General features: G+C 44.2%; 1 protein-coding gene across 3 annotated transcripts in view; it reads right to left on the minus strand.

Annotated features, from left to right (window-relative positions):
* Positions 1-27,852, minus strand: part of IRAG1 (inositol 1,4,5-triphosphate receptor associated 1) — a gene marked incomplete at its 5' end in the record, with an annotated part of 96,672 nt that overhangs the window by 14,754 nt on the left and 54,066 nt on the right. For all 3 annotated transcript variants that reach the window (XM_081155639.1, XM_081155638.1, XM_081155640.1), the window contains 8 exons: positions 116-223; positions 763-812; positions 3,846-3,987; positions 7,392-7,523; positions 7,968-8,108; positions 9,415-9,445; positions 14,697-14,820; positions 26,555-26,633. In XM_081155639.1, coding sequence (XP_081011765.1) covers positions 116-223; positions 763-812; positions 3,846-3,987; positions 7,392-7,523; positions 7,968-8,108; positions 9,415-9,445; positions 14,697-14,820; positions 26,555-26,633 — 807 coding nt within the window. The remainder of the gene's footprint in view (positions 1-115; positions 224-762; positions 813-3,845; positions 3,988-7,391; positions 7,524-7,967; positions 8,109-9,414; positions 9,446-14,696; positions 14,821-26,554; positions 26,634-27,852) is intronic.

Below are 27,852 nucleotides of genomic sequence, written 5' to 3' on the forward strand. Positions count from 1 at the left end.
CCATGCTGAGAATGTCCTCACTTTATTGACCTTGCCCACATCTAGGTCACCCACATGTCAGTGAGCCTGAGGGAGAGGTCAAATAGGGCCAGCAGGCGAGCATGACCATACTTACCAGGGCTGGTAAGGAGGGGATGGGTGATGAGCTTGGGGGCTGACTGGGCAGGCTCAGGGCATTAAACTTGGGAACCACAGCAACGCTGACCCTCCGGCGGGGCATGTTCTGTAGAAAGAAAAGTGACCAGGCCCACTGTCATCGAGGGAGCAGCACCCACAGTTCAGAAAGGCCCTGAATATACCTAGTCATTCCTAATGCTGTCATAACATTCACTGGAGAGTTTGGCTTTGGGGTAATGATGGTAGTGGGAGTTGGTGTGGAGAGAGTAACCAAAGTTGACACAGATTTTCTGTTAGTGGTGAGTGATGTCTTAACATGTTTCTATTTTAGCTTATTAAATCCTGAAGAAATGAAACAGAAATGACCTCCAGTCTCTGGGTAACATCCTGGATAGTGTATGAAAGTTCTAGCAATATCAAGGTTTATGCATCATTTCATGTTCATTTAAGGGATGGTACAGTCAGGAAAACCATGAGCAAGAGAAGCCTGGAGGGTGAGCTAGCAGGTGTGGGGAGCTGAATTAGAGACTCTGTCCAGAGGTTCTCTGCCACCCATGGATCCAAGAATGAATGATCTCCTGGGTGACTGTGGAAACTTCTGTAGTACTTCCTCCAGGAGCCCTGGCATTCCTTGAACATGCATACCTTTCCCAGAGAGAGGGACATGGACCGCGCTGTGCGAGGGACCCCGTCTTCTGCAACAGGAGGGAACAGAGGAGAGAACTCAGGTAAGTTTTCAGGGTAGGCTCCAGCAGGAAACAGATAGTCAGAAACTAAGCCAGGGTGCGTATGGGTCAGAGGCCCCGTGTCACGCTCTCCTCAGATTCTCTGCGTATTGCATCATCACTTCTGTCATGGAATGTACTTTTGGGGCACGCACTTTTCCTATGAGGAAGAGGAAAATATTTTTTTCCTACTAGAGCCCGGGGCACAACAGACAAACTTCCTTGATTTCTTTCTCTACTGGTTGGTGATTGTTTTTTTTTTCTTCTGGCCCAAGTTCTGTCTAAAGATGCAGACCTTGGAAAGTGTTCACTTTCTATGGGAGGCTTAAATGACAACTCTCTGCCGTGGGTGTCAGGGCCTCATCTCAGATTGTGCGCAAGTGCAAAGCCCAGCACCCAGATAACTGAGGTGGACTTTTGTCGCAAGGAAGCTGCAGGATCAGCTTGGTTTCAGTTCTCTTTTCTTTTCTTGTATCTGAGTACTTCAATTTCTTTTCTTGTAGATTCAGCTATTCTTTTAGACTAATGTTTGCTTTATTTTATCCAGCAAAATGTACTTGTGGTCAAAGGGTTTTCAAGTTTCCTAGTCAGCCAAAATAGCAGAACCAGAAAATATTCTTTATATATGAAGAGTTCATACAAATTAATAAAATTCCAATCTTACAAGTGAGCAAAAGATATAATTAGAGAATTTATGAAAGTGGAAATACAAATGTCCAAGGAACATTCGAAAAGGTAAAAAAATACAAATTAAAACTATGAGATGAGATACAATTTTGACCCATCAAAGGCAAAGATACTTTTAAAAAGAAAGGCCAAAGTGTCAATGGCACAATGAATTGAGCATTATTATAACCCATTAAATGGAAATATCCCTGGGTTATTTTAAAATAATTTGCTTTAAGAGCCTTATGTCTTTCCTTAGTATTTACACTTCTAGAATCTATCTTAAGGAAAAAATCCAAAATGCAGGCAGTTAGCATGTCTCATATTTAGAAAAAAATTGGTGTTATTTTTTTCTTTTAAATGTGTATCACTTTTCTTGAAATCAGAGGTATTTTTATTTCACTATCGTCTTCAGAGCCTCAGGCAAAGACAAAGATTGCCAGAAGTCATGTAAAGCCTTAAAAAACCAACACTGTATATTAGGGAGTGTCCTAGAGTGTCCGGTGGACACACCTGGTGGGTGGGTGCTGGCCCCTGCGCACCAGCTAAGCTGAGGTATAGCTTGGGTCACAGTGGCGTGGGAACATGTATCTGATACCCTTACTCACCATTCAAGGCTCAGCTGCCGTCTCCCTTCTTATTATAAGCACTTTCTCACCCCCTCAGACTGAAGGGGGGGCTGTGCAGTGTGCTCCCCACGGAAGTCTGCTTGCTTCTGTCACAGCTCTGGCTGCCCTGCCCTGCCCTCCCCACGGTGTGGGAGCTCCTTGCGGTCAGGGGCCGTGTGCCCTTTACCTCCACACTCCAGGGTCATGTGGGCACCCCAGAGGCAGAATGAACGGGTAACTGCTCCTTTCATAAACCTTGGCTAAGGTGGTTCACAGGGGACACTGCACCTTGCAGGGCAACAATGTGAGAGCCATGTATTAGGGTTTCTTGGATGGCAGCTTCCCCAGCTTCCAACACTGACAGAGAGCGATTTGGTAGAGGCCCAGGTGCATGTGGGTCAGGAACCTCGCTGCCAAGATCCAGAGCAGACAGTCTGGGGCTGGGAAGCGTCAGTGATATTCCCCAGGAAACTTGTGAAACCTCCTGTTTATAAAGGTTTCTCCATCTGTTATAGTTTCTGTACTTTCCCTCCTCCCGCTCTTGGTAACAAGGATGTTTGCATTCCACGGGGATTCCTGTCACTAAAATGTCTGTTTTCTCCCGCTAACACCACCCTCATCAGTCAGAGCCTAGCCCCTGGCAGCTCCCAAGGAGATTTCTTGTTCCAAGGCGCGGTCCTCCTCCTCCTGGACTGCCTCGAACCCATCTCTCCACGCCTCAACGTCCACACTGCCCTCACGCATCGCCCACTCTGAAGTCAGACGAATCTTCTAAAAATACAACCTGACCATGTCAGGTGATGTCAACTCACCAGGGACTCCTCATTGCCTATGGGACAAAGGCCTGGCATGTGGCTTAGACTACAAAGTCTCACCTTCAACCTGTCATTATCAGACCTCAACACTGCAACCCCGCAACTCTGTACCATGCTAACTCGACCTGACGCATTTCTCCCTTTTGCCTGAAGAATTCCTACTTTTACTTTAAAATAATGCCCAGACACCAGCCCTCTGTAACACTTTTCTTGACTTCCTCATGTAGAGTCAGACAGCCCTCCCTCCCCCCATGCTCCTATAACAATTTTATAGAACATTTTTAAAAAGAGAGTATTTCTTTAAAACATTTGTCTTGCCCATGATTCTGCTATTTATCTCAGCAATATCTCTCTTAGCCGGGATCTCACTCCCCCTCCCCTGCCCAGACTTCATCTTTCACCTGCACTGTTGTAATAGCAGCTTCGTGGGATTCCCTGTCTCTGGCTTTGCCCCAGGAACGTACTGGCCTTACCATAGTCAGAGGAACCTTCTAAACTCTGTATATGGTCATGTCATTTCCCTAACTAAAATCTTTGGTTGGATCCCTAATGTTTCTCCAGGAGAAAGTTCAAATCCCTTAGTATGTGTTGCCTAGAAAGGGGCCCCAAAGCACAAAGGGGCTGGGGTCTGTCATTTCACTAAGTCGAGTGAGCTCTGGCAGCCTGTGACTTCGTGTCAGTAGTCAGCTGCTCTGGTTAACTGTGTCCGCAGTCAGGAGTCGCTTTGGGGCCATTCGTGTTTTCTGTTTCCAGGCCCCAGGCTCACTGGAGCAGCTGCTGCAAAGCCCTTGTAGGCAGCACTTGCTCTACCTGAAACAGGTCCTGGGGCAGCCCTGATAGGTGCAATCCCAACCTAGATATATCAGGGACCCACACTGCAGGCCCAAGATGAGGGCAGGACCCGGGTTCCTTACCAGAGGGGCCACAGCTGCGGCTTGAATTCTGATTCGCCAGTTTTTTAAATTCCATGAGCTCCGCATGGTCCTTCTCATATGTCCTCTTCAGGTTCTCCACGTATTGCATCATCACCTCTGTTGCCTTGGACATGCGCTTTTCCTGCAGGGAACGGGGCATGAACACACGGGCATTTGAGGAAAGGCTGGGCTGGGAGAATCAGAGGGATACAGGGACCAGTTCGACATGACCCTGCTCTCGAAGAGTTTGCTGCTCACTCTGCGAGCCGAGAGAGGGTCTCAGCACGTGCCCTGGGAGAACCAGGACAAGCACAGCCATGATGCCTCAGGGGTGATGGGTGCAAGAGCAGGGGAATGGGCCAGGGAGACTTCATGGAGACCGAGTGAAGGAGCTGGAGGGTGTTGGCAGCGTCTGGGCATTTGACATGGACAGAAGGGGTGAAGAGCATTCAGGCCAGGGACCCCCAAGAGCAAGGGTCCAGAGACAGGAAATCATAGGCCTTGTATCCAGGTAAAGAACTTATCCTCCAAACAGGACTCGCTTGCAGAGCGAAAGGGAGGGAGTGCTCTTAAGAATTATGCCAGGAGTCTGGCTGGGTGGCTTAACTGGTTGGAGTGTCATCCCACACACCAAAAGGTTGCGGATTTGATGCCTCGTCAGGGCACATATCTAGGCTACAGATTCAATCCTCAGTTCGGGCGCATATGGGAGGCAACCGATTGATGTTTCTCTCTCACATCGATGTTTCTTCTCTCCCTCTCTCCCTTCCTCTCTCTCTCTCTCAAATCAATAAAAGCATATCCTCGAGTGAGAAAAAGAATTATGCTGGGATCAAAGACCTAACTATAAGACCTAAAACAATAAAATACATAGAAGAAAACATGTGTACTAAACTTATGGACCTTGGGGTCTTAGAGAGGATTTTATGAATTTGATCCAAAAGGCAAGGGAAGTAAAAGCAAAAATAATAAATAAATGGGACTATATCAAACTAAAAAGCTTCTGCACAGCAAAAGGGACCACCGACAAAGCAAAAAGGCAACCAGCCAAACACAAGAAGATATTTACAAATGATACCTCTAATAAGGGACTAATATCCAAAATATATAGAGAACACATACAACTCAACTACAAAAAACCAAATAATCCAATTTAAAAAATGGGCTGAGGACCTGAACAGACACTTCTCCCAGGAAGATATGCAGATGGCCAACAAATATATGAAAAGATGCTCAGCTTCACTAGCTATAGGGAAATGCAAATCAAAACCACAGTGAGACACCACCTCACACCTGTTAGAATGCTATTGTCAACAAGATGAGACAGAGCAAGCGCTGGAGAGGTGGTGGAGAAAAAGGACCCTCACTCACTGCTGGTGGGAATGTAGACTGGTACAGCCACTGCGGAAAACTGTATGGAGGAGCCTCAAAAAACTAAGAATAGAGCTACCACGTGACTGGCAATACCTCTTCTGGACATCTACGTGAAAAATTTGAAAACATTTACTTGTAAATATATGAACATCTATGTTCATTGCAGCATTATTCACGGTGGCCAAGACCTGGAAATAACTGAAGTGTCCTCCAGTGGACGGCGGGATAAAGCAGGTGTGGCCCATGTACACCGTGGAGTACCACTCAGCCGTAGGAAAGGATGGTTGTCAACACCATTTGTGACAACATGGGTGGACCTTGAGAGTATCACGCTAAGAGACATCAGTCAAACGGAACAAACAACCACCATATGATTTCACTCATATGTGTGACATAAAACAGAAAGAAACAAATGAACAAACAAACAAAAATTCATAAATATAACAACAGTATGGTGGCCACCAGAGGGGAAGGAGGTGAGAGGAGGCAGAAGACGGCAAAGAGGACTGAATATATGGTGACGGAAGGAGACCTGACTTTGGGTGGCGAGCACACCGTGAAGTATACAGGTGATGTGCTATAGAATTGTACACTTGAAACTTTCATAATCTTATTAACCAATGTCACCTCAACAAATTTAATAAAATTTTTAAAAAGCATTATGCTGGGGCAATAGGCGAGTAACAGGACTGTCTGGGAAACGAGGAAATTACAGGCCATCCCACTAATACAGGAATCAGCAAGCAGTGGGTTTGTTCACAAGGAGTGAAGGTAATTAGGGCTGGGTTATCAAGGACTTTGTCTCAAAGTAAGGGCGTGGCATAATCAGGCCACCCGTGGAAGTTAGACTGACGGGAGTGGGACTGGTGGCAGTGAGATGTGCCTGAACCAGTCTGGTGGAACCAGAGAGAGAGGTGAGGGCTGAGACGCGGAAGCCACTTGGAGAAGGGTGAAGACTGAAGTGAGCAACACACGTGGGTCTAGAAACACATTTGGGAGAGCTGTACAGATAAGAAAGGTTTTTCTCTGCTTATACCCCTTGGGTCCCTCAGAGAGCCCAGCCCAGGGCCTGCCTGTCCGCAGAGGGATGTGCTCAGTGACCATGCCCTGGAAAAGTTCCCCATAGCCGTGAGCTGAGACCAGTCCCTTCCTTTGTGCTCTCCCTTTGTGGCTGCTCCCAGCTGGACTGACTTCCTGGGTGCTGCTGCTGAGTCAGGAGCTTTTTCCCCAGAAGACAGAGGGGTGGGACACCAGTGGCTTGTCCTTCCTTTGTTCCATAAAAGCTGCTTGGGGCTGTGCCCCAGGAACACCCCGCTGACACAATCAATGCAGCAGGACATGGGTCCACAGGAACAGCAGCAGTGATAACCACAGCCAGATGTTTTACAAGTACTTCAGCAGCCCTACATGGCAGATACTACCATCAGCCACATGTTATGGTTGGAGAAGCTGGAGCACAGAGAGCTCGGTACTTGGCCCAAGGCCACACAGCGAATCCTGGTGGAGACGAGATTAGACCTCAGGCAGTCTGATCCTACGATACCATCTGGGATCAGGGCAGTGCTCCGTGTGCATCGGGACTTCCAAGTGGCTGAGAGGGAGCCGGACCTGGGCCAGCACCTCAGCTCTGCCACTACTCGTGCTGTTACTTTTCTGAGACTTCATGTCTTCATCAGGGCATAAGGATATTGACTTTACAGGGTTGCTGGGAGGATTAAATGAAACAGAGCAGTTTTTCCTAAAGCATATTTTGCCAAATACTAGTTCTATGGGAGTTGAGTAGGTATTTTGTGAGAAAAATAAAAGGAGGGGTGGTGGTTCTTCAGCCAAATACATTTGGGAAATACAGAGGTCAACTTAAACAGGCTTCCTCTCTATAAGACTTCTCAAAGGCTTGATTACTGCAATGTGCGCTGGAAATCTCAAGAAAAGAAGGGAGTATGCAGTAGTTCTCACATGCATGTGTCCACAGAAAGCTTTCACAAGGAGCATTTAAGGGTTTAGTGGTCCAGCAAAAAACCCCTGAAAAACCACAACAATGTACACAGGCTGCCTGGCACAGAGGAAGCCATCAATCAGTGGTGTCTGAAGTTGTCACTGCTTCTATTATTGCTTTAGTTACCGTGGGCAGAGCAGAGCCAGTCAGGAGGGCTGGGAGCTGGCGAGGCTTACCTGGCGGACAGCCCCCACCATCTCAGCCCGGCTGGAGAGGCGGGCAGCTAGGCGGTGCAGGACAGCGATGTCCTCCAGCAGCTTCTGATAGGTCTCCCGGTGCTCACAGTGGTGCCAGAGTGAAGCTGAAGACTGAGAAGTGAGAAGGAACATCACCCAGGGTCCTCACAGGATGGGCCCTGGTCCCCATCCTGTCTGAGAGGAGCGGCCTCTGCAGGGCCAGGGCTACAGCTTCTTCTGGGGATTGGAGAAACCCAATGTGGACACTCTGTACTTGGTTGGCCTAAAAGAAGGGAATCACATCCGGGTCTCTGGTTCCCAAGGAGCTCCCTTTGCCACCCCAGGTCACCCAGACCCCTCCTGAGAAGCTCACAAGGGCTCAGAGGCCTTACCCACAGCCCTGAGGTCACCAGGCCTCCAGGATCTCTGCTCCTCCCAGCATTCTCAGGAAGGCTGTCTGGCTCAGGGCCTTGGCCTGATTCCTCATTTCAGGAGACTCTACTTGGTGACCGAGAAAAGCAGGATGCCCAGCAGAACCCTTGGAGACAGCCCCTCCTTCAAGGATTCCACAATTACCGTGATGGAAGCTTTGAAGTTTTCCAGTTCCTTCTCGGTGTCCTCTTCTGTCAGGTTGCGTTCCCTTTCAGCCTGGTTAATTCTAGATTCCAGGGTATAGCTGTCATTTCTAAAGGCCAAGGACAGTTGTACAAACACGTTCTGTTGGGAACAAGAGTGTGGAAGAGGTGCTAGGAGGAGTTATTGCAGGGAACACGGCTGCAGGTGTGTTTCTTGCATGAGCATTTTACATCAGCTCCTGGAACCGGTCACCAAAGCAGCCAACTACACAAAGGGGTGAACTAGTGACACGAGGTCCATGCAAGGTCCTTCCCAGGACCAGAGCATTTTACTGAGGAATAATAAGAGAATAACACTTTGCTTTTCCCTGAACTTCCAGAAAATAACATCCTGTATTTGGGTTTAGATAAACTTGGGCCAACACAGCTGATTGTGTAAGCAGTTTGGATTCACACTAGGATTTATTACATGTGGGTTTTGGAGGTTTCTCATGAAACCACTGTAAAGAAAATTTGAGATGTAAGCCGGGTTGACTTAAAGCAAACTTCAAGCAGCATCTCGCGTGAGTGTTCCAAATTGTCCACTGAAAGCAGCTGTAAGAGCTGCCAGAGATGACATAAGGCCAGGTATGATCCCGTCAGGAGAAGCTCTGTGGAACAAACATTCCATGCCAAAAACACAGCCTGCATGAATGAACTTTGAAAGGTGGTACTGATCAGACATGGAATTCCTGGAATAATAGGAAACTACTGGGGAGGAGAAATAGACAGATGGACTACACAGGAGGGAAGCTGTGGTCTTCGTTTTACAGCTTTCATTGCCCTGCCCGAGTCAAGTGGTAGCAGATTTATACCATTGGGGTGAGATAACTCTGCCTGAGCTTCTGAAGTTCGTGTAACAAGGCCCACAGTGGGCAGAAATCTCCAGACAGAGGACTGGAGGCCCTGAGCTGACTCAGTGATGATGATGATGGCAATATTGAAAGCTACTCCTCATTGAGCATCTACCACATGCCAGCAATGCTATGAGTTTTATGCACCTAAGCTCATTTACTCCCACAAAACCACCTCTTTAGGAACTGCTGTATCTATACATGGGTAGAGACCAAGACCAGAGAGGCCATTCACTTGTTCAAGGTGAGACAGAGTCGCAGAGCCAGGATGAAACCTGTCTGATTCCAAAGCCCGTGCTGCTTTGGCCATGCTGAGTACGGAGCATGTGAGTATACATCTGAGGACAGGAGCTGGCCCTCGAGACCTACCATGGCCCACCTTCAACAGCGTCAGTGCGTGAGATTCTCTTTCCTGCCCAAGCCTCAGTCCAGTCCAGTTTATCAATAATGCTCAATGTTTGATTCTCTATACCTGGGTTAGTCCCTCAGTGAAAGTGTAAATAAAACCCAGAAAGCCCAGGCTTCATAATTTCACGAAGCACTGGAGTTACTTACCTCAACTTCCTTTTCAGTGAGTGGAGGGGCACTGTGAAAAAGAAAAGACATGCAGATGAATTTTACCCAGCCTATGCAATGAACAAAAAGGCGACTTTCAATAACCAGCAGAGCTTGGGTTTCCTGAAATGGAGTAAGGGAAAGATTCAGGGTATACTTTGTATGATCTCTGTAATCTCTGAGATGTTCTGCCAGATATTGACTCCTACAGAGGAAATGTGGTGGAAAATATTAGATCCTGGGGTCAGTCCTCCATCAGTGCCTCTACTAGCTGTGACTTTGGACAAGTTATTTTAATCTCTCTCTGTTTGCTCATCTGTAAAAAGGGAATAATATGTCTTACAGGAGTTTTATAAGCAATATATGTATGTATGTACATATGTACGTGTAAATGTCTATGTACATACATATGTATATATATTCACATATACATGCCATCCACACTCAGTAGGCACTCAGATGTTAGCTCTTATGACTCATTCACAGGTTTGTTTTGAGGACTTACTAAGAAAATGCATGTGCTACATACTTTATAAACTGTACACATCTGAGCAGCCATTATTTTTTTGGGGCTATTCAGGTCCACAAAGCCTGACCCTCCTGTCTCTGAGGATTGTGACAAGGTGCACGTGGGCCAAAGAATAAAAGGTAGGAAAGAGTAGCCAGAGCTCTTCTCCACAGTGAGAACTGCTTCTGATAGCTGGAATCAGAGATCGAGCAAGAAAGTCCCAGCTAGCACGGCGGTGTTATTCCGAGAGGTTCCTCGTCATGTGTGGTTCCCACAGCAAGCAGTCCTTTTATCTGCACGCTCACTGTGTTGCTGCTGCTGCCAGTCCTGCTGGTAACTAAAGCTACCCCTGTTCTGAAACCCGGACAATGTAAATAATGCACAGGCCCTTTCCTGTGCTGGGGTGGGAGGACTGGGAGAGGTTCTATCAGTGTCATAGGACTTGGCAACAGAGCGTACCATCGATAAGACTCTCAGGAAACACAGCTTCCTCCCTTTGACAGGTGCGGAGGGACCCCAAGAGCAAAGGTAGGGGTCAGCTATCTCTGCAAGGGACTGGTTCTCACCCCAACAAGGAACTGTGAGAGCCTTCCTGTCAGGATGAGGCAACAAGACCCCATGGCCAGCAAGTCAGCAGAGTATAGAGCGTGCGATAAACAACTGCAAAGATGTTTAATGCTTACAATTTTTGTCACCACCCTACCCATCAGGCCCTTTCTGCTGTGGGTTAGTCAACATAATCTTCTAGAGCATGCACAATTTGCTTAAATGATTTATCAAAACCCACTGAGCTTGCTTTTGACTCCTGGCTTTGTGTGAAATTTACATATTTTTATCACTTATTAACTAAACTTATTTTTCTATTTTGATGACTCATTTTTCACTTTTTTGCTATAGAACACACTTTTCCAAAAAATGTACAAAACCATGTGACAGATATAGCCAGCTCCTGATGCAGAGCTATGCTTTGTAAACTGGCGTAGGCAAGTAGAGGGCAGAGCCTTGGGCCTCCAAAAGGACAGAGGCTTGCAAGTGACATACAAGGAGACCATTCTGGATGGCATTGCCTACCTCAGAATTCAAACTCCCTTAATAGGCATTAGAATAAAATCAAGGCCCTCTGTGAACCAGCCCCTCCAGCCTCATTGACCATTCTGCTCCTCAAACACACTCATTGTAGCCCCAGGGCCTTTGCAGTTACTGTTCTTTCCTTTTTTTCACTCTCTTTTGTAATAACTTTATTGGAATATAATTCACATACTATACAATTTACAATTCAGTAGTTTTTAGTATATTCACAGACTTTTATAACCATAATTACAGTCAATTTTAGAATGTTTTCATTACCCCAAAAAGAAACCCTGTACCCATTAATTAACAGTCACTCTCCATCCTTCCCGAACCCCCATCCCCAGCCCTAGGCAATCACAAATCCACTTTTCCTTCTCTATGGATTTTCCTATTCTGAATATTTCTTATCAATGGAATCATACAACATGTGGTCTTCTGTGACTGGTTTCTTTCACTTAGCATAATGCTTTCAAGGTTCATCCTCATTGTCGCATATATATCAGTATTTTATTTTTGTGGCTGAATAATATTCCATTGTATGAATATATCACATTTTGTTTATCCATTCATCAGTTGATGAATATTTACGTTGTGTCTACTTTTTGGCTATCATGAAAGTGCTGTTACTGTACATTTATGTACAAGTTTTCATGTGGACATATGTTTTCATTTCTCTTTGTTACATACATAGGAGTGGAATTGCTGGGCTATGTTGGTAACTGTTTAAGTTCTTAAAGAACTGCCAGACTGTTATTCCAAAGGGGCTGCACCATTTTACTGAAGATTCCAAGTCCTTCACATTTTATTGTTCATCTTTTTTAGTATAACCATTCTAGTGGATGTAAAACGGTATCTCGATATCATTTTGATTTACATTTTCCTAATGACTAATAATGGTGAGCATCTTTTCATGTGCTTATTGACTCTTCATATACATTCTTTGAAGAAATGTCTACTTAAACCCTTTGCCCATTAAAAAAAATTTTTGGTTTTCTTTTTATCGAATTATAAGAGTTTTTTATATATTATGGAAACAAGTCCTTTATCAGATACATGATTTGCAAATACTTTCTTCCATTCTGTGGGTTGTCTTCTCATTTACTTGATGGTATTGTTTGCATTACAAAAGTTTAGCGAAATACTATTTATCTATTTTTTTTCTCTTGTTGCTTGTGCTGTTGGTGTCATATCTAAGAAACCCTAAACTAATCACAAAGATTTGCTCTTATATTTTCTTTTAACAGTTTAAAGCATTAGCTCTTACATTTGGGCCTACGATCCATTTCAAGTTAATTTTTGTGTATTGTGTGAGGTAGGGTTCAATTTTATTCTTTTACATGTGGCTATACAGTCATCCCAGAATGATTCGTTGAAATTACTGTACTTTTTGTCTGGAAATTTCTTCCCCGAAACCTATGCATGGATAACTTCTTTTTGTCATTTGTATGTCTCAGCTTAATTAGTACTTTATCATAAAGGCCTTCTTTGACCCTCTACCCAACGTTCCATTCCCATGTATTTCTCAATATGTGCCCCTAACAGCTTTGCTATCTGAAATCATTCATGTTACTTAAATATAATTTGTCTCCCTACCCAGAATGTAAGTGCCATGAGAACAGGGACTGTGTCTTCCTGTTCTCCATTCTGTCTGGCACATAATGGGCACTCAATGAATATTTGTTGATTAAATGCCTGTTTATTGCTCCTGCTGGTGTTTGACCCTGGGATGCCTTACCCACTGACATCTCCTCTTTGCACTCTTGTCAACCAACCACTGACTATGTCCCTAGTTTGGGTTCTAGACCTGGTTTTTCTACGGAATCCATTCAGTTTGCTGACCCTATGAGCTCCTTCCTGGTATGGTTCAATACCAATTCACTAATTCACATAGAACATGAAATAAACTCCTTCTGCATATTAAAACTCAAGGGTAATCTTTCCGTATTTCTGCTGGGGAAAGGAATCTTGAAGCTCTGGCTTCCTTTTTTTGGATGACATCATACATGACAGTTTGTCTGTACCTCCCAAACGCCAAACAGAGAGTTCTGGGCCCAACCAAGGGCCCAACCAAAGGCCCAACCAAGGGCCCAACCAAGGGCCCAACCAAGGGCCCAATTTGGAAATAGCCTCTACTGAGGCCTGAAACAGGGAGGCTGATTTAGTGGTTGGGGCAGGGAAACTGGGGATGGGCAACATGGCTATTGACATAATGCATGAGAGACACTGACCCCAATCTGACAGCCTGGACCACATGCCTCCAAAGCTGACCTTATGCGTTGACCATGAAAGCTCAGTCTGATCTCATGGTGGGGAGCTAGTAGCTGTTAACTCTCTCAAGGATGGTGGAACTACTCAGTTTCCCTTTCCTGGGGAAGCTGGGGAAATTTAATTGGTCGAAGGTGGGCCCTAATCATATTATCTTCACCTTTACAGAGGAAAAAGAAGCCAGTAACACTCCTGAACAGCCTTGTTCCTTGCAGACTGATGAGCACTGGTGATTGTTTTGTTACTTTTGACAGGCCTCTGGTATAGCTGGAAAGGCAAATCAGTCCACCCTGAATCTGATTCCTGACTCCGTCACCTGCCAAGCATGTTGCTTCGCTTCTCTGTTCTCACTGAAGATAAACACAATAAAATCTTCCTTTTCCGCTTCACTGGGTTGTCATAAACACCAAAAGACACACAGCATGTGAACTTACGCTCTGTAACCTGCAGTACACTTGGGGTGCTTCTCCTTTGGTTCTCTGTCTCTGGGCACCCCTCTCTGCCTTTCTACCAGGTAAAGTGGCTAATGCAAGCCCTCTTCCAGCTGTGAATTCAGCCCACTTCTGACTTGTTTCTAGCCCCTTTCTCGATGTTGGTTTAGTTGCTTGGTATTGCCCTGAGTATTGCCTTGACGGCTCTGTTTCAGATGATTACAGTGTGGAATTCAAACACATGACACCCAATGGGCAAAACTTGTTTTCCTCTCATATTTACCTTCCCTAAATTGGGAAGCTCTCTTATGTCTGCTAGCTCCTCCTAATGGCCTTTGTCCCCAACAGCTTAGTCCCCAAGTTGCTGGGCTGGGTGGGAGGCCTCGTTTGCTGGCACCCACCCTATTGCTTAGTGGTACTCTATTTTCTCTCCTTTATACTCTAAATCGTTCACTTTTCAACCCAGTTATCAAGGGCCTGTGATGTGCTGATAAAATCCTAAGTCCCGGCTCACACACCATCTCATTTAGCTACCAATGACAGATCCCTGTTGTATAGGTGGGGAGGCTGAGACTTGGGAAGTGAAGCCACTTTCTCCACATGTGTGGAAGAGCCTGGTAGGTTTCCCAGGAAATCCTTCATGTGGTTCCAAATGTTCTACATCTCTGTCTATGCAGATATCAAACCTAGAATCTCTGGGTTAAAAATAAATGGAAGAGCTGGGATTAAAACCATGTCTCCTGGCTCAAAGCCCACCACCCTCTGCTGTCATGAGTCTCTTGGTGGCCCTTGTGCGTACCTATGAACCCCACCTACTCTCTCAGTTGGAACCGCCCTACCTGGCCCTTTATTCCTCTTTTTGTTTTAGATGCATTTGCCCTGTTTGGACCATTGGATTCTGACCTGTATGGGGTCCAAAATCAAGGCTGATGTACTTCTGTGTCCCATCTAGAATCTAACACGGGCCACCTAATACAGGTCTTCTGCTCCCCATGCCCTGGTTTTACCTTCCAGGGAGAGACTTGTGGACCCGCAGTTTGCGCAGCAGCACATCAGAAATATTGGGCATGACGTCCAAGCCACTCTTTGGCTCCTCTTCCTCCATAGCTGGGGAGAGTTCAGAAGGCAGCCCTAAAAGAAAAAAAGTGCTTAACTTATAAAATGTCTGTGTGAAATTGCAGTAGTACTGTTGGCAACTTGCTTCAATGGATAGAAAGAACTTTAACATTCGTAAGAACCTGATGATATTCCCGGGGCTTTATAATTGCTATTTTATCCTTACAATGACTCAGTAAGCTAGAACTTAATTTTCTCATTGTACAGGTGGGAAAACCAAGACTGAGCAAGGTTAAGAGCTTGCTCAAGGTCACAGAGCTAGTAAGTGGCATAGGCAGACTTCAAACCAATTCTGTCTGCTCCGAGTCCTGTGTCCTTCCCATTGTTTCCCAAAGTACCAAGCAGGCTCTTGTGTCTGGGGTCAAACATTGGTTTCTGGCAACTGGAAGCTGGTTGATTATTTGGTATAATGTTTACGAAAGCCCCCTCTCTTTAGCAGGTTTTTCAGGAGGCCTGTTGCCTAATTATTCTTCCTCAAAGGAATTCAACACTTCAATCATCTGTGGCCCACTAGAAACCAGCATCTGGTTCCATATCCCCATAAGTAGGAATAGAAACAGGACTTTTCCAGGGTAAATCTAAGGTCATTAGGTCTTTTAAAGATCTCAGAAATAAATGCCTCATAGTCAAATGAATAAAGGAACAGGCTTTTGCTATCTCCTAAGACTATCTGGGGTCTTGCTCTGAAGGCAGAAAGAACAAATGAAATATTTTCTCTCATAAATCTTTCTCCAGTTTGAAGACAGTTCTTTTACCTCTCCCAAAGTTTTCTTTCTTGAGGCAGTAGCCCCATTTTCCCAACTGCTTGCTGTGGTCCGCTGTAGCCCATGGCTTCTAGATACCATCCCCAGCCGGCACACGTTCTGATTATTGCTGTCTCAGAGGCCCAGATGTGCTCTTACATGATCTTAGCTCAGGAGGACATTGGTACATGTCCCTGACATTCCCATTTGTTATTCATGCAGCATAGACTTGGTGTGTCTTACTATGGGTTCACAGTACATTTAGGACTAAAAGCCTCATATCTCTTTTACTTGAGCCAGATCAGGTATCTTCAACCCATACCATGGTTACTTTGCATTTGCATGGAGGACTTTATAGCTATATGTTTTACCATCTCTAATGGGTTTTGACCCAGAAGAATTCTAACCTGCTCAGCCATTTTCCAGAATTGTAGGCCAGGCCAGAGATCAGGACTATAGGCATAGTTGTGGCGGCATCCAAATGGAGCTAAGATTGGGAGTCAGGTGAATTAGAAGCCTCACCAAGGGAGACCATGCTGAGAGGAGGAGGTGTAGTTTGGCTCAAGATAAACAGTGCTTAAATACTTCGAGATTTCCAGTAACAGAATGGTGTTCATGAGTTTCCTGGTACCCAAAGTATCCTGGCAAAGTCTGAAGGGCCATTTGTTAGAGATGGGGAAGTCAGTGATCCATCTTGACTATAAGATTGGACCAGATATTCTCTTAGCTACCTGTCACCTCTTGGACTCTGTCCTGGCATTTACTGCTCTCTGACATTTCCATGTGACAGATGGTAAATCCTGTGGCGCTTCTGGCCTCACTCTGGCAACACCCAGCTGAGAGATAATTAAGCAATGGGCTCCTGAGCAATCTATATGATTGATTGAACCACATCAAGGTCTAATAATCAAATGAAAATTATACCAGGGGCTTTTTCCTAAAAAAATGCCCTGGGTTAAGCACCCTCCACTGAAATGGCTGAAGAGTGATTCTAGAACTGATGGATCTGAGGACCAGCCAACTTCTTCCTAAACTCAACCAAATTAACAACAACAAATTTTAAAATCAACCAAAAATATACCCCCCACTCTCAAATACAGAAAAAGGCAATAATCTTTAAAAATAATGGCCAGAGAAAGACAAAGCTTATTAGAAATAAACATAAAGCTCCCACCCTTGGTAACCCTTTCTTCTCTCTTTCTCAAAGCCTGGAACCGAGAGGAAGATGTGAGAGGGAAGATGCTGGCGGGGCGCTGTGCCACGGAGCAGGAGGGGCAGTGGAGCGAGGAGGTGAGCAGGCCGCCCGCAGGGGGGCTCAGACCGTTCTCTGGAGTGGAACGATCGTGGAACGACCCATCGCACCGTAATGACACTCCGCCCAGAGAAAAAACTGCCTTGCTGCTCTTCGCTTTTCTTCACAAGGAGGAGCGGAAAGGAAAGGCAGGAAAAAAAAAAAGACTGCACTGTAGTCTACCAGAACTGATTATGTAGAGCAATATGGAGGGATTTCCCAGAAAGGAAAATGAAGAGAAAATAAATAAAACAAGCTTCTCCGATGGAGTGAGACACGTGGAAAACCCCAATAGAAGCTGCTCCCCACCCCCCACAACTTCTGAGAAATAGCACAGTGGCCAAACTCCTCGGAATTTTTCTCTTTTCCTTCCTTTACCTGACAGGCTGGTGAGAGTGGCTTCGGGAAATCGTTGGCTCAAATCTGGGGAATAAATACCTGAGTAGATTGTCTCTATAATTCTGCCCTGAATTGGTGAGAGTCCATAACTCGCTACTCCCCACTAAGGGAATAAGATAGGCCCCCACTTTGGTATAACAAACCCAAGTGTTGGGTGATGAACAAAGTTAGAAAAAGAGCAGAGGCGATCCCACAAACACCACTACACACAGCTCCTCCCGAACTTCCCCTTTCCCCACCATCCAAGCAGCAGCAAAGCAGACACAGCACCCGGTCCTCAGCTAGGAGCTGCTGGAAGGACAGAGATCTCAGATGGGGTGGGAAGGAGTCAGTGAAAACTGGCCCACGCAATATTCCTAGGTAAAGAGAAAATCCAGGTAGGAATGCCCATGGAAAAAGAAATGCAATGAAAACAGACAGCATGGCAACTGTATCAAAACACTATATAGTGAAAATAGGAAGGAAAAAAGGAAGGAAGGTTTAAAGGAAAGAAAGGAAACACGCAGGAGACAGATGTCAGGATAAAAACAGAGGCAACAAACAGCGAAAATGCATCTTTGTGCAAAATGTATACCACAAATTCTTTGACTTGTGGAAAAAATAGAACCTGGGGGGGGGGCGGAGAGAATAGGAAATCAGAGATGAGGGGGTCACACAAAGATGGAAGATTATAATTTAAAGAAATACATCGAAGACCAAAATATCAGAACTAAGCAGGAGATTATAAAAAGACAGAACTAACCAATGTGTTGAAAATAGGAAAGAATAAATAAGATACAGCCTCAAAATGAATTAGTATGGAGGATGGGAAAGATGAGATGAGCACAAGGAATGTAAAGAAGGGAAGAGCAAAGTATCTGGAGATGGATCTGCACGTGAGACACTGATGAGAGATTTATGGATGAAGGTGCCTCTGAAGTAGTGAACAAAAACAAAAAAAGAAAAGAAAGGAAGAACATACCCAAAGACAGAAGAGAAGAAAACATTTCCCCCATGGAGATTACAGCTGATCTTGCCGAAAGGCTTCTCCAACTGCCCTCATAGAAGAATAAGCCATCTACAGGGAGAGGTGAGGACGGAGGGTGCTGGGACTCGGCTGGCCTCAGACTTCTCTACAAGACCGAGGACAGTGCAGCATTTACACAGTTGTGAAGAAAAGAGTGGCCCAGAACTTATCACCATCCAACCTGTCCTTCAAGAATTAAAGACAACAGTTTCAAACATGCTAGAATGCAGGGAACAGAGCACCTCTGAGCCCTTCTAGGAAGACTATTGAATAATGAAATCCAGCTAAACAAGACATAAATCAAAATCATAAAATTGGGAACGAGCAGCCATAGTAAAGGGATTAATGGTGACCATTAAATCCTTTTACATATAAGTTTAAGACTTAAACAACTATGGAAATTATGGTTACAGAATGAAATGTAAAGGACACAAACTTAACAATACAAAAAGAATAATTTATCATTTGTGTATGTGGAGATGAAAAGGTAGGAAGAAATAATAAAGGTGGGAAGAAATGCTGCCATTTCATCTTTTTCTGTAGGAAGTCAATCAATAATACAAATTTGAAACATGTTATGTAAAAAAAGTACCTCAATGACTCCAAACCCTAATGCATTTCACAATATATAGTTTAAATTCTTAAGAACCAACCTCTTTTTTTTCTGGAGGAACCAATTACCAAAATTCAGCAAGTCTTGATTTCACTTCACTTTATTCGAAATTCAATTAAATTGAATACCTTTTTTTTTTTTTAAAAAAAGTATTTCTAGCAATCTAGCATAATCTCTCCCTCCTCCTCCTGTATTTGTGGGGAAGGGAATATTTGGCATACGCTATTTTTACTTTATTTTTTTGTATTTTTCACCATTAGTTGAATTTAAAATAATGAACATGAGATATTTTTAACAAAAGAAGTAAAATCATTTTTTAAATATTTGCCTATACTAGCTCATTCCAATGAAAACACTTGTTTTTGGCAATCTCAGAGACTTGGAAAAGTAACTTTTGGGGATTGTGATTAAAGGTGCTCTGAGCCCCAGGATGACCCCCAAAAGGCCAAAGCTACTGGTTGGGGATGAACTTTCTCAGGGAGGCCTTTTCCTTGCCTGAGTCTGAGGGCTCCGAGCCCAGACTGGGGTGTGTGGAAGGACGGCCTATTTAATGCATGTCTCTGCCTCAGCCCACGCCTCTATTAACATCCAGGTCCAGAGAGCCACCCGCTTCCTAGGCATTGCCACCTGGATCAGGACAATAAAAGCCATTTCGACAGCTACCAATTATTGAACAGCAACTATGTGCTGGACACACTTCCTCGTTCTTCCTTACAGGAGCTCTGTGAAGCAAATATTGCTAAAGTCATTTTCTGGGGAAACTGCGAGCTAGGAAACCAAGGCTCATCTACATTAAGTAGGTTCCCCAGGGTCCCGGCTGGTTAGCATGGAGCCAGGATACAAACCAGGCCTGCCAGGCTGTGGCATCCAAGCTGCTCCTTATGTACATTCAACATGCCCAAACCCCAACTCACTGTCTTCATTCAAGTGAGCCCCTCTGTGCTCCCAATCCTGGTCAGTGGCCCATCACCCCCTCAGCCACGCAGACAAGATGACTGGTGGTCTTCCTGATCTCCCTCTCCACCTCATCTCCTCACCAAGTCCTGCCAAGCTGACATCTAAATAGCTCTCAAACCTGTCCTCACATCCCCATCTGTCCACCTCAGTCTACAGTCTCATCACCTCTCAGCAGGCTGTTTCCAAACCCTCTTACCTGGTCTCCCTGCCCCAGCCTTTCCTATTTTAGGCCAGCTTTCGTAATCTGGCCAAAATTATTCTCAAACTCAATTTTTATCCTGATGCTTCCTTACTTGCAGGCTTCTCTGGCTTTACAAGGGGTCCTGAATAAAGTTCACACTCATTAATTGCCCCTCAAAACCTTCACTCTCCCTGGTCCCCGCCCACTCTCCACCCTGGCTGTCCATCTCTCCGGGACGCATGGCCCATACTTGACTCAAATGGATTCCTTCTGTCCCTGGAACACGCCAAGCACTAGAAGATGCCTGCACTGCTCCTGCTGTTCCCTCTGCCCCGGATGCCCTTCTCTTCCTTGTCTCAAAGATGCTCCTCCTGGGAACCTGTCTGACTTACTGGCCGCTACTGGGTGGGCTTCTTCCTCCATGTTGCTGCCTAGCAACACCTCACTGTCCAGTCCTGGTAGGGAAAAGCTGGATCTCAGATAAAATTATCAACCAAATGAATTTGACTCTTATAAACACCAAATTTTTAAAAAGAAAATTAACTGCGGAAGGTATTCAGTAAATGCGCCCTGCCTCCCATTTTCCCTCATTTCTAGGGTCTGCGTGGGTGAGAGCTCTAGATTCACCCCTTCCCACCTGCATAGCCTTGGGCAAGTTTTTTGTTCTCTAGATGCCTCAGTTTGCTCATGTATAAAATGGGTATGTCAGTATCTACTTCACTGAGCTCATACAATGTTTTTTAAAACATGTTTTTATTGATTTCAGAGAGAGGAGGGGAGAGGGAGAGAGAGAGAGAGAGAAACATCAATGATGAGAGTCAATGATCAGCTGCCTCCTGCACGCCCCCTAGTGGGGATTGAGCCTGCAACCCGGGCATGTGCCCTGACTAGGAATTGAACTGTGACCTCCTGGTTCAGTGGTCGATGCTCAACCACTGATCCACACCAGCCAGGCCTCATATACTGTTTTTATGTGATACTAGTCTTTATTCTAGCAGAATCCTGGCATACATTTTAGTTCCTATCATCAAGGTGGGGGAACTCTAGCTTGCCAGCTAAGTGGGATGTTGTACTCTGTGCTCCACAGTGTATGGGACAGTGCTGGAGATGTGATGGGCAACCACATGTATTTTGATTGATATCTGCAGAGTTCTGACTTCCCTTTCCTACATTCTGAAAGCCCCATCAAAGACCGGCATTCCCTCTGTATCCAGGACAAACGGCTCTGGGAGTCCTCCCTGGGAGCTGAAGAGGCTGGCCCTTTAACAGGCTCTAAATACAGCAATGCATATGAGCTCATGGGGTAAACTCGAGTCTCTTATGATTGTTTGCTGTTCCTTTGGGAGACGGGGAAGATTCTTATCAGAACATTCCAGAGTCTTAAGAACTTTGGCTCTTCTTTAGTTTCTGATGACTACGGGGGGGGGGGGGGGAGGAGGGGGGAGGTCGGCTTTTCCCTGGTGCATGTGGTCTCTCCAACAATCCAATCAGTTCTCTTCTCAGGGACCACTTGTAGGATGTTTGGGTCTTGTGGGATGGGAATGATTTGGAGGTCATTTCAAGCCAAAGATGTGAGCAGACTGTGGGCCAGTTATAAGGCTGAATGCTGGGGAAGCAGAGATGAAGAAGGCTCAGGCCCTTCCACCACGGAGAGGCCCTTGTCCCGGCTGTCGTAATCAGCTCCCCTGCTATCTCAACAGCCTCCTATCTTGCTCCTCTGTCTGCACTCCTGAGCCCTTTCCCAGCTCAACCCACTGGCCACAGGCAGCCAGAGGAATCTCTCAGATGCAAACCCAGTTCAGCACCTTAGGAGGTTTCATGCTGCTCTTAGGACCAGGGCTAGAGCCCACAGTAGGACCTGCAAGGCCCTATGTGGTTAACTCTCCCCAGCATCTTGGGATCTTCAGCAACTCATTCCTCCTCCTTCGGCTCAGCACCTGCTGTTCCCTCCACCTGGAATGTCCTTGCTCAGTGAACTCCCATTTAGTCTTTAGACATCTGCTCAAATGTCTCTTTTCTAGGGAAGACTTTTCCAGCACCTCCAGATCCTTCTCCCTCATAAAATCCATCACAGTATGAAGTGAAGTGTTTGAGTGTTTCCCTAATCTCTGTCCCCTTAGATCAGGGGTGAGGAACCTTTTTTCTTCCAAGGGCCATTTGGATATTTATTATTATTCTTGGGCCATACAAAATTATCAACTTAAAAATTAGCTATGAAAAAAGCTCCTAGATTTATTGAATTTCGAGTCCCGCCTGCGGTTGCCTTGGCAGGGCCAGACCAAACGATATGGCCTGCAGGCTGGACGTTTCCCACCCCTGCCCTAGATAATAAGAGCTCTTTTTATTCCAGGACCACAGGGGTTTATTCCATATTATTAATTAGTATATTAAATGATAAAATACCCTTTATTCTTTCAATACATATCCAAAGCAATTTGATAAAATTTAACACAAATCTTGAGACTTGCAAGAGAAGAATATTTCCTTAAAATAAAAAGAATAACATAAATTATAAGAAATATATAAAATATAAGTATATGTGTGTATATATATATATATATATATATATATATATATATATATATATATGGCCCTGGCCAGTGTTGCTCAGTAGTAGAGTGTCAGCCTGCACACTGAAGGGTAGTGGGTTCAATTTCTGGTCAAGGGCACATACCTAGGTTGCAGGTTGATCCCTGGCCTTTGTCGGGGTGCATGCAGGAGGCAACCAATCGATGTGTCTCTCTCACACCAATGTTTCTCTCTCTCTCTCTCCCCCCTCCCTTCCTTCCACTCTCTCTAAAAATCAATGGAAAAAATATCCTCAGTGAAGATTAACTATATATATATGTATATATATATGAACATATAAAATAAAATATAATATGTAATAGAAGATTACATATTATATTCTTTTCTATTTTATAATGTAAAACAATATAAATATGGAATAATAATATTTAAAAATTAAAATAGTGCATTTAATAATCAGACACATGATCCTTGAAAGGAAAATACAAAAACAAGTCAATCATAGACAGAAACAAGGCAAGTGTTCTCCTTATCACCATTACCTTATCACATTAGAGAATGTTGCAAAGTAATAAAACATATATAGATACAGAAGAGAAATACACACAATCACACAACTAAGACAAATAGTGAATTTGATAAAATGAAAAAATTGTGAATTGGAAAAAAAAAGGCATTCTTCAAAGTGGTCAAGAGTCTTTGGATTTAGATACATCTGGATTCCAATCCTGGCCTAATAACCATGTGACTGTAACCTCCCCGAGCCTCAATTTCCTCATTTGTAAGATGGGTATAGGAAGGCCCACCTCCCAGGGCTGTGAGCATTATGAGAAATATTGTCAAATGCTTAGCACAGTACCTGGGACATAGCAATCACTCTAATCATAATAATTACGCTCTTTAAGCCCTATAATAATCACTCTCTACCATTTGGTAATAATAATATTATACAAGAAACTTGCATGATAAACCAAGCAGCATTCATCTGTGTCACTAATTATCAACTAGAAAACCCTAATGAAAAATAATCTTCATAAATAATCGAAAATATAAGTCATGTACAATGTGCCCCAACAAGAGATATGGGAGACCTATAAAAAGAACCTTAAATCTTTCAGAGGAAAAAGAAAGGAATACCTAAATTAATAGAGGGACAAACCATGTGCCTGAATGAGAACCAAATGTTTGCAAATTAAATAATTTAAGAATCTGTAAGCTACAACAAACAAACTGGAACAGTTCTGAATCTAACATGCAGCTTTAGAGTGATCACAATTAAAATGTGTAAAATGGTATAAGTTTCACTTAGAGAATTAGGTAAGTAAAGAGACAAACTGGAAAGGACCTGAAATCCTTGAATCTTAGGTCATCTAATCCAAGAGGGAGTGGAGACCACAGAGGATGAGAAACTTATTTAAAGACCCCATTAACTAGTGGCTGGACTGGGACATGAACTCAAATCTCCTGACATCTTGTCCAGTTGTTTTTCCATTAATTTACACTAAATCTGTGTATCTAGGTTATAATGAATATTCTGAAAAAGAAGAGCAATGAGGGAGAAGTAACCCCCCTGCACACCGGAACATACAAGGCAGCAGTAATTCAACGATGCAGTTCTGATCAGAATAAAATAAAACCAAAGGCTTAGAACTAGTCTTTGGAATATATAAAAAAGAACATAGGATATACTTATCTAAGCCACAATATAGCAAGAAATGTAAATACTCTCAAAATATGATTGAGGTAACAGGAGCTTAAATCTTCAAATATCTATGTTAAAATAAATTTCAGAGGTATTAGCAAAATAAATATAAATAGATCAAACTATAGATAGACTAGTGGAAAATAGACTTGCTATCCCAATTAAAGAGAATTAATAGTTTTATAATGATCTGAATAATGGAGACTTCTCAAAGGAAAAGATAGGCAAAAAAGATTATATAAAAACTTTGATTTCTCTAAAATAACCCCAAACTTGTTTAAAAGCAAAAAAATGATAGAATGAAGAACAGAGGAAAATACAGGCAACAAATGGCTAATATTTATAGAGTTTATGTGCATTACCAACAAAAACAAACCAACAAAAAACCCAAGACTCAAATGGGAATTCACCCAATAAGGGAAAAAAAAGGAAATAAGTATTTAAAAATTTTAAGTTTGAGCTTGCTTGCTAGCAAATTAATTGAAGTAATAATGAAGTGACATTTCACACTAATACTAATAACACATTATAATTGTTATTATTATCAATTATCTGGTTCTCACTGTATTTTGGCCAGTCAGGAGCAGAAGCAAAGCAAAGTCTAGTGCTGGTCCCTCTCAGGAGAAAGGCTCCTCACTGTCTTTGCAGGAGCTTTATATTTTGGAGGCAATTCGGTAAATGCAAATGCTTCTGTACTATACCCAGTGACTCTCAAGCCTGAGAATTTATCCCAAGGGAGTCAATTAAAGGAAGAAAGAAATAAACTACAAGTACAAAGCTGTTTATGGTAGGGCTCATCACAGTTAAAAGAGCTGTAAACATTTGAAATACCAACAATAGATACAGCAGCACAAAAGGATAGTGTGTGCCCATTAAATGATAAATATGAGAGCGTGTCAAAATATATGAAAGTAGTTAGGAAGTGACTTTTAAAAGGTAGGGACAGGAAGTTATATCTGCCGTCAAATTAATTGTGAAAAAATTATAAAAACAGGTAAATACTGGAAAAAATAGAAATTGTTGCTTTTTCAGAATTTATGGGGTTATGGGTGAAATTTATTTTTTATTTATTTTTTATTTTAAAAATTAATTAATTGATTTTTTGTTTAAAATATTACAGACCTCCCTTTTTCTCCCCAATGACCCGTTCCACCCCATCCCACCCCATTCCCCAGTCCCTCTCCACACCATTGTCCATGTCCTTGGGTTGTGCATATATGTGTATAAATTCTTTGGTTAATCTCTCCCCCTCCCCCCACCCGCCCTCCTCCATTCCTCTGAGATTCGTCAGTCTGATCCATGCTTCCATGTCATTGAATCTTTTCCTAGTGTTTTGAATCTGCTTTAATAAACAAATTAAAAATTAAAAGCAGAGACGTATATAATAATTTTTTGGAAGATTTCCTCTAAAGATGGTTAATTTTGTAAACAATTAGTACTTTAAAAAATTGTTGACCTGGGGTGGTGAACACAATACAATATACAGATGATGTATTATAGACTTGTACACCTGAAACTTATATAATTTTATTAACCAATGTCACCCCAACAAATTCAATAAAAAACAGAAATAATATAATAATAAATAATAAGTCAAGAATTAAAAATTATTGGAAATTTTACTTCTGGGAATCTTCTTGTTAATGTTGACTAGGTAGGTGTTAGTTACTTTATTTCAGACTAGGGTCTTCCAACATGGTTGGTGGCACCCTGGACATGCCCATATGACAATCTTTAAGCAGAAGTCTTCTATGCTGAGACTGACTACAGGTAGCATGAGATATGAGATATCAGGAGAGGTGAGGCAAGGATGGGGAGGTCAGGGAAAAAGACCCAAAGTCTCATTTTTCAGAAGATGAGTCTGGCAGGATGGCTGGGTGGTGACTTACAGTCACTAGGAGGGAAGGACTGGGGTTTGGACTTTGTGGTGACAGCAGATTAGAAAGCAAGAGATGACTCTGATGTCTTGAAAAGAGGAACTGTTCTATTTGGGTGGCTTCCTGGGTGTGAGTAGAAAAGGAAATGTCAAAAGTTCAGGCCTGGGTCACCTTTCCAGGCCCACTCTGTGCTAAAATGACTCAAGGAAGGCTGGCAGGGTCTAGAAGGAGGGCTGATGGGAAGAAGACAACTTAGAGGTTCTCTGCGTGGGCAGGAAATATGATCTGATCAACTTATTTATCTGCAAATATTTACCCAGGGCCTGCTTTCACTGCTGGGATGGACAAGGCTCTGACACAAAGTCTAGTTTTTACACTTTTACCTTCTTTGATCTGGCAAAAATGAACCCAGCCCTGGCCTGAGGAGAGCATCTTCCCTGACCCCACCTACCTTTTTCCTGCTCCGCTGCTTCACTAAGTTCTGGAAGCTTGAGCCCCACTAAGTTCTGATTTCTCATCAAGATGTGCTCCTTTTTAGAAAAAGCAAAATACAACATTTCAGATGAGGACATTAGACAGGATTCTTTTCTCAGTTCTGTCTATGGCTCTGTGGCCACTCAGCCTAATGTGGGAGACACCAGGGACAGCCACCAAAGTGGGTGGACAGTTGTGACATGGTGACATCTGAGGGGCACCAGGAAGACAGTCCTTCTCCCAGCCCACAAAGGGGCTTGAAACCCACCGGTGGCACCATATTCCTTGAGTTAAGAACTATCTGCTTTTTAAATAAGCCTAGGGCCTCTGGGTGAATGAGCTGCTAGCCACACTGTGGCTGAGGCTGGAGGACACATAGCAGAGCCCAGGGCTCTGGGGAAAGGAGAGCCCCCTGGATATGTGTATGTGGCTGCCACAGGAAACAATCGTCGGTGGGCTCATGGCTGTGCTCCAAGCTGCTGGAGCTTCCTGCTCTGTTGTTCTAGGCCATTAGTGCCCACTTCTAGGAGCTGTGGCTGCCTCCACTCATTCTCAGTGGCCTGTTGTGACAACTCTTGAGTTGTTAGACTCTCCAGACAAATGAAACCTGAGAATTGCTGCCTCAAGGCAGAAGGCTCAGTAGTCACTCTCCTGCCTGGGGCCTCAGCAGGCAGAGCTGAGGAGAGATGGGGATTCTGACCACAGTATGTGGCACAGGTTGGCTCACACCTGTGAAAAGCTTGCAGGGTTATTGGGTGGGGTGGCCTGTTGCCTGGGCCTAGCCTCTCTTCATTGCCAGAGGCCCATGAAGGCAAATACCTGGCTGTCTGGGTCCTTGGTGCCACCTTCCCCAGAGATCTGGGACTAGGGGCCACCGCAGACAGCCCTTCCAGGCCTGTGCTGACCCACTAGTCAGTGAGGCCTTCCTGACTGGGTGGGGTTTTCTGTGTAAAATGTTAATATCAGCAGCTAGTTCCTAGCATCCCCTGAGCTTCGAACTCAGTATCGTGGAAGGTTTCTGAATAGGACAGTGGTCAGCAATGGAGTGTGTCCCTGCCAGCACAGAAACCTCCTCACATGTGCTTGACTGCTACCAGGTCCCTCTGTCCCTTCCCTGTCCCATGACCCTCTGTAGAGGAGCCAGGAGATCTTGTCTAGCTGTGGGAGTGCCAGGTCTACCCCAAAGCATCCTGCTGGCTGGCCTCTGGGGGAGAGGGGACTGGATAAAGGCTCCTTTGTCCTGTTGACCACTTCTGTCCCTCACACCTTGGTCTC

The sequence above is a fragment of the Miniopterus schreibersii genome, assembly GCF_964146895.1.
Source record: "Miniopterus schreibersii genome assembly, chromosome: 12".
Taxonomy (NCBI): domain Eukaryota; kingdom Metazoa; phylum Chordata; class Mammalia; order Chiroptera; family Miniopteridae; genus Miniopterus; species Miniopterus schreibersii.